Source organism: Lithobates pipiens, unplaced genomic scaffold, assembly GCF_037356315.1.
Source record: "Lithobates pipiens isolate NorthernLeopardFrog02 unplaced genomic scaffold, aLitPip1_a1.2 Scaffold_16, whole genome shotgun sequence".
In the NCBI taxonomy this organism is placed as follows: Eukaryota; Metazoa; Chordata; class Amphibia; order Anura; family Ranidae; genus Lithobates; species Lithobates pipiens.
The window spans coordinates 82,607,902-82,613,901 of record NW_027507748.1 but is presented as its reverse complement, the minus strand read 5'-3'; the positions used below and the strand labels follow the sequence as shown (position 1 = coordinate 82,613,901).

General features: G+C 46.7%; 1 protein-coding gene across 3 annotated transcripts in view; it reads left to right on the top strand.

Moving 5' to 3' along the window:
- Positions 1-694: 694 nt before the first annotated feature.
- The window catches only part of USP25 (ubiquitin specific peptidase 25), a 156,530-nt gene continuing 151,224 nt past the window's right edge, over positions 695-6,000 (top strand). For 2 of the 3 annotated variants that reach the window (XM_077480062.1, XM_077480061.1), the window contains exon 1: positions 696-922. In XM_077480062.1, coding sequence (XP_077336188.1) covers positions 881-922 — 42 coding nt within the window. In that variant the 5' untranslated portion in view covers positions 696-880. Of the gene's footprint in view, positions 923-6,000 lie in introns of all 3 variants that reach the window. The other variant, XM_077480060.1, reaches the window with a different exon arrangement.

Here is a 6,000-nt window from a genome sequence, read left to right as displayed (position 1 = left end):
GATCGGTGTGCAGAGCTCTTTACAGATGGGTGATCGGTGTGCAGAGCTCTTTACAGATGGGTGATCGGTGTGCAGAGCTCTTTACAGATGGGTGATCGGTGTGCAGAGCTCTTTACAGATGAATGATCTGGTGTGCAGGGCTCGGTACAGAAAGGTGATCGGTGTGCAGAGCTCGGTACAGAAAGGTGATCGGTGTACAGAGCTCGGTACAGATGGGTGATCGGTGTGCAGAGCTCTTTACAGATGAATGATCTGGTGTGCAGGGCTCGGTACAGAAAGGTGATCGGTGTGCAGAGCTCGGTACAGAAAGGTGATCGGTGTACAGAGCTCGGTACACATGGGTGATCGGTGTGCAGGGCTTGGTACAGAAAGGTGATCGGTGTGCAGGGCTCCGTACAGATAGGTGATCGGTGTACAGAGCTCGGTACAGATGGGTGATCGGTGTGCAGGGCTTGGTACAGAAAGGTGATCGGTGTGCAGGGCTCCGTACAGATGGGTGATCGGTGTGCAGGGCTCGGTACAGATAGGTGGTGATGGTGTGCAGGGCTCAGTACAGATGGGTGATCGGTGTGCAGTGCTCGGTACAAAAAGGTGATCGGTGTGCAGAGCTCGGTACAGTTAGGTGATCGGTGCAGATACAGAGTAAGGGGGAGGAGTGCGGAGCACAGCGGCCGCCCCTCTCCATGTGAGCGGTGGGAGTGGTGATCTGTGTGCGGCCGCTGGGGAGACTCGGGCGGTGTCGGTGCTGGGAGGAGGCGGCGGAGAGGCAGAACATCGGGCGGTAGCCGGGCTCTCCCAGGCTCATGTCCCGGTCCGGCAGGCCTGAGCCCCGCGTAGTGTGCAGTGTGAGCCCCGGCGGGAGGGGAGGAGGAGCTGGGCCATGACCGTGGAGCAGAATGTCCTGCAGCAGAACTCCCAGAAGGTAGGTGTGAGCCGAGCGACACCCCACTCTGGCACGCCGGACAGTGCGACCACCGAGTACCCCGGGCAATGCCCATCTCTGCAGACAGCGCCCCAACACTGCCAGCCGGGCCCCCTGCACACCCACCCCCCCCCCCCCCCTCCCTTGTCACCCTGGCCCCGGTGTCACTAGGCCTGCTATGGATGTGATGACATGCAGCTCCTCCACTTCCTCCCCCCAGCTGTGTATTTCCATCCTAGGGATCCCTAGTCCTCCCCATCCTCCCCCAGGCCTTCCCTGTATACACACAGTGCTCCTTCCTGGGAATGTGGCCCTTGTAGCCGGGATGGGTCCCCTAGAAGGGGTCAGTGCAGGCGGGGGGCACCCAGCATTCCTGGCAGAGGGGAGTGTACTACAGATTGTGGCCTGGGAGCCTAATCCTGGAGGAGGAGGAGATCCTATTCCCCCCTCAGCCTGTGACTGCCCTGTACACAGAAACGGCATGACCAGCAAAGGCCTGGAACCCAAACAGAGAGCGCAGATATCAGACCACCATAGGCCTCCCCCACCACTGACATCCACACCACCATAGGACATTTCTACACACTGATACATGCAATGGTTCTGAGGGCCCATTCATGCATCTTTGCATGCCTTAGGCCTCATTCACATCCTACACCAGCTCCAGTGTAGCAGATAGACTTCAGATACCTGCAACCGGGATCTCAGGTGTTTCAATCAGTGGTGGCCACTGTAAGGTGCGTCCGGGCCATGCACATCGGGGGAGGCCGCCATCATTTGACAGCATAGTGACTGGATGTACAATGATACATGGAGTAAACCCGGCCCTCATCTCACATGGTGTACGGATTCATACACTCCAAGGGAATGAGGCCTAAGCCTGCGTCTGCTAATTCAGAGGGACAAATGTCTGTAGCCACTGGATGTGGGGGCTATGTGCAGAGAAACAGCCGTGGACAGCCCCGGCTTCTTGCTGCCTGTCATTCAGCTGTACGAGGTGCTCTGAACACCTGAGATCCCAGTCACCACTATCCGTCAGCCGGGACATGCTTGCCGCCATCCGTCAGCCGGGACATGCTTGCCGCCATCCGTCAGCCGGGACATGCTTGCCGCCATCCGTCAGCCGGGACATGCTTGCCGCCATCCGTCAGCCGGGACATGCTTGCCACTGACATGGAAATTTATAGATAAGCAACTCCTATCCTCATGTTGAATAACTACTGCAGTAGGAAACAGACACCAAATATACACTCGACATCTTTCCACTTAACTGTTCTGCTTTATTATGATGCAATTGAAGGTTTTTATATACATGATTACCTGGGTATCACATTAATATTATAATTGTACGTTTATGGTAACAAGGGGCATAACATAGCCAGGCTAATTCTAATCAGGACTTGAAAGAATGTAAACATGTACTGAAAACATTAGTGCTGTGAGGGCAGTGTGCAATATATACAAAATTAGAATACAATTGTATACAGAACTTTTTAAACTACTATCTGCGGCATGCTTGCCACTATCCACAATATACTTAACCAGCGGGGTTGCTGGCCGTGGAACTGTGAGCTGAGTGCCACTCTCATACAGCCCAGAGCCTTCACTGACAGTCCCCCTCCCTCCCATTAATGGGAGAGGAGAGAGCCGATCTGCTCCTTCTCCTCCCACCCCTCTCCTCCTGTGTGCACCACAGGAAGTAGGAAGCTAAGCAGCTGAATTCAGTTGGTGGGCTTCACACTTCCTATGGTGCACACAGGAGGAGAATGAGCAGCGGCTCTCCCATCTGTAGGAGGAACTGTCAGTTCAGGCTCTGGACTGTATGAGAGAGGTGCTCTCCGCTCAAAATTCCTGATTAGGTAGCACTGATAGTTGGCACTAATGATCAGTGCCCTGTTTATCAGTGTAAACAATGTACTGATAGTCTTGTTGTTTACCAGTTCTCCTTTCCTCACACAGACACAGCATGGGAGAAAAGAATTGCCGATAACCGGCAAGTCTGTTCACATGCGATCAGCTGATCACATGGTAAAGGGCCGCTGTGAATGGCCCTGTACCATGAGCTGTAGTTACGCCTTTCATCTAAGGTGTTAGGTAAGCATTGTTTGTTTTTTTTGTTGTTTTTTATTTGAGGGCTTGGGAGCTGCAATATAAGTGGACCTCACATCTTCATATCAGCTCTGCTTTAGGGTTTGTTTGCAGCATAGCAAGTCATATTTTAACATGCATTTGCTATGATGTGATGTGTCTTGCGAATAATGGGATTTTTCAGTTTGAGCTTTGCTACACTTCAGGAATTGAGCAACATTCAGATGTGATTGGGGAATTATATGTGTTGCAGTGAGGTTGTCGTGACTTTTTTTTTTTTTTTTTTTTTTTTTTGTCGCTTTTCCCAAAAATACTACATGTCCTATTTTTTTTTTTTTTTTTTTTCTGTGCACACCAAGCAGCACATTGCAGCGCTGATGGTGTGAATGAACCCCTTTTTAAAGCATAATTCATCTTTTAGGTCTTGTGCACACTGGACGTTTTTACAGCTGCTGTTTTTGGCTTCAGCCCCCCCCCCCCCCCCCCCCCCACAGAACTAGTGGGTTTTCAGCTGTAAAAACACTCTTAAGCCCCATACACGCTATCAGGTTTTCTGCTGATTTTTTTTTTTTTTTTTTTTTTTTTTCTTCAGATTTACCAAAACCATATAATATGAGGTCAAACCTTAGGAGTTTAAATTTGTATGCAATCGGGCAGGCCCTTGCACTACATGGTTTTGGTAAACCTGAAGGAAAAGATCTGCAGAAAATCTGATAGTGTGTATGGGGCTTAACTCAATTTGGCTTTTATCAGTGTTTTTGAGCCATGAGCTTTTGTGGCAGTATAGTTTTGCTTAAAAATGCTGAAACTCATTCTACAGCTAATGCTACTGGTGTGTTTTTTAACATCCAGTGTACATGAGGAGTTAGGAGCGTGTTATACCCGTGTCTAGGGTGGTAATATCATGTAATTTGCTCCTATCCATCCACTGCCAATGCTCCCCTCTCTGTGACAGGGAACCTTCTCCCTGCACCTGCTGTCACAATTTGAAAACAGCGCAACCCTGCAGGGTTCTGCTCACACAGCCGTATCTGTGAATGAATAGACAAATACCATCAGCCTTTGCAGCGTATAGCTGGTAGTTTTCAATGAACTGCGAGGGTGTTGCCCCCCATAGTTCGATTCTTCCTGCCATTCAGTAATTGCCTGTCCATATCTGAGGTGTACCGAAAGTCTGCAGGATCCAAGCATTACATCAGCAATCAGGGGTGCTATGCTTTACAGGATGCAATTATAAAAAAAATTAAAATGCACACCTTTTTGCAAGTAAAAAAAAAAGTGAATGTATGAAATGTTGTTGTTGTTGTTGTTATTATTATTATTATTATTCATTTTTGTTTTGTTTTACAAAAGGTGAACTTAGCCTTCTGGTTGGCTGGGCGTACATTGACATCCTCTGGTTTCAGCGGTTATACCGGGTTGATGCCTGCACCTACAGGCATCATTCTGATATCAATCTTTTCAGCCGGTGATTCTGTACAAGGCAGAAGTGATCTAAGTGGCTAAATAGCCACTCGATCACTTCTGTGGGTGTGGAAGGGGGTCCCACCTCCCTCCCGCCACAACTGCCACCTCTCCCGGGCTCTCCGGTCCCATCATGGAGGCTGTGAGCGATGATTGCTGCCTTGCACAGAGCCAGAGAGGAACTGACATCGTTCCCCGCTCTCTGTAACCCTGGAATACATGAGCATTGTGTAGTTTGTCACTTCCAGTTCTGCCCCTTTTGTGTTTAAAAAAAAACACTGCGTGAATACCATGTGACCGAAAAAAATTGCAACGCCCGCCATTTTATTCTATAGGGTCTCTTCTAAAAAAAAAAAAAAACTACGTATGTTTGGGGGTTCTAAGTAATTTTCTAGCAAAGTATTTATTTATTTATTTTTTTTTTTTAATGTTGAATTTTCACGAAAACATCAAAAAACGACAAAGTAGATTTTTACATGTAGGAGCGAAGTGTCAGAAATGGTTGGGATGGCAAGTGTTAACAGGAAACTCAGCCATTCTGGTTGATGGGAAAATAAAGAATCGGGAGATAAAATTCAGATTGAGAGATGGTGGATTTCAGTAAATAGAATGAGGAATACCAGTAAAGTACTGTTGCGGCTTTGCAGATTGAGGCTGTTGCATGTCAGCTATATTGGCGGTTGTTCTGCTTAACAATATTGGATTATAGCTTTATGTTATAACAAATTATACACAGGGACTGGGGGACGATCGCTTTAATACAGATTGGGTTTTTGTAAGACGTTTATTTGATATTTACGTATACTAGCGTATTGTCTATTTTATTTGTATAGTCAGTTACACACATCTGTAATTTGTGAGCAATTATTTTTAGCATTGACCATTGCACGTTTATGGGGAGAAATGGGCATGCACGTTCTGTGTCCATTATTTGGACTGTATATGAGTGCAGCTATTTAACATTCTGAAGCTTGAAACCTTTCCAGAATGATGGCAGTAAACCCATGTGGTATGGAGATGTTACTGGCAATCGGACATTTTCCTCTGCCGCTGCATCTGTTTTCTTTTCTGTATTTTCATATGTGCAGATTTTGTTTTCAAAGTACTTTCGGTTGGCATATTGCAGAGGCCTTGGTCCATAAATTGTGCTGCGGATTTAGTGATTGAGATATACAATGCATTGAAAAAGTATTCATACCTCTTGAAATTTTACACATTTTGTCATGTTACAACCAAAAACATAAATGTATTTTACTGGGATTTTATGTGATAGACCAACACAAAGTGGCACATAATTGTGAAGTGGAAGGAAAATGATAAATGGTTCTCAATAAAAATTATTATTATTTTTTTTTTTTTTTACCAATATGTAAAAAGGTTGGTGTGCGTTTTGCATTCAGCTCCCCTAAGTCAATACTTTTTGTAGAACCAATTACAGCTACAAGTCTTTTTGGGGATGTCTCTACCAGCTCTGCAAAATAGCTCAAGCTCTATCAGATTGGATGGAGAGCATCTGTGAACAGCAA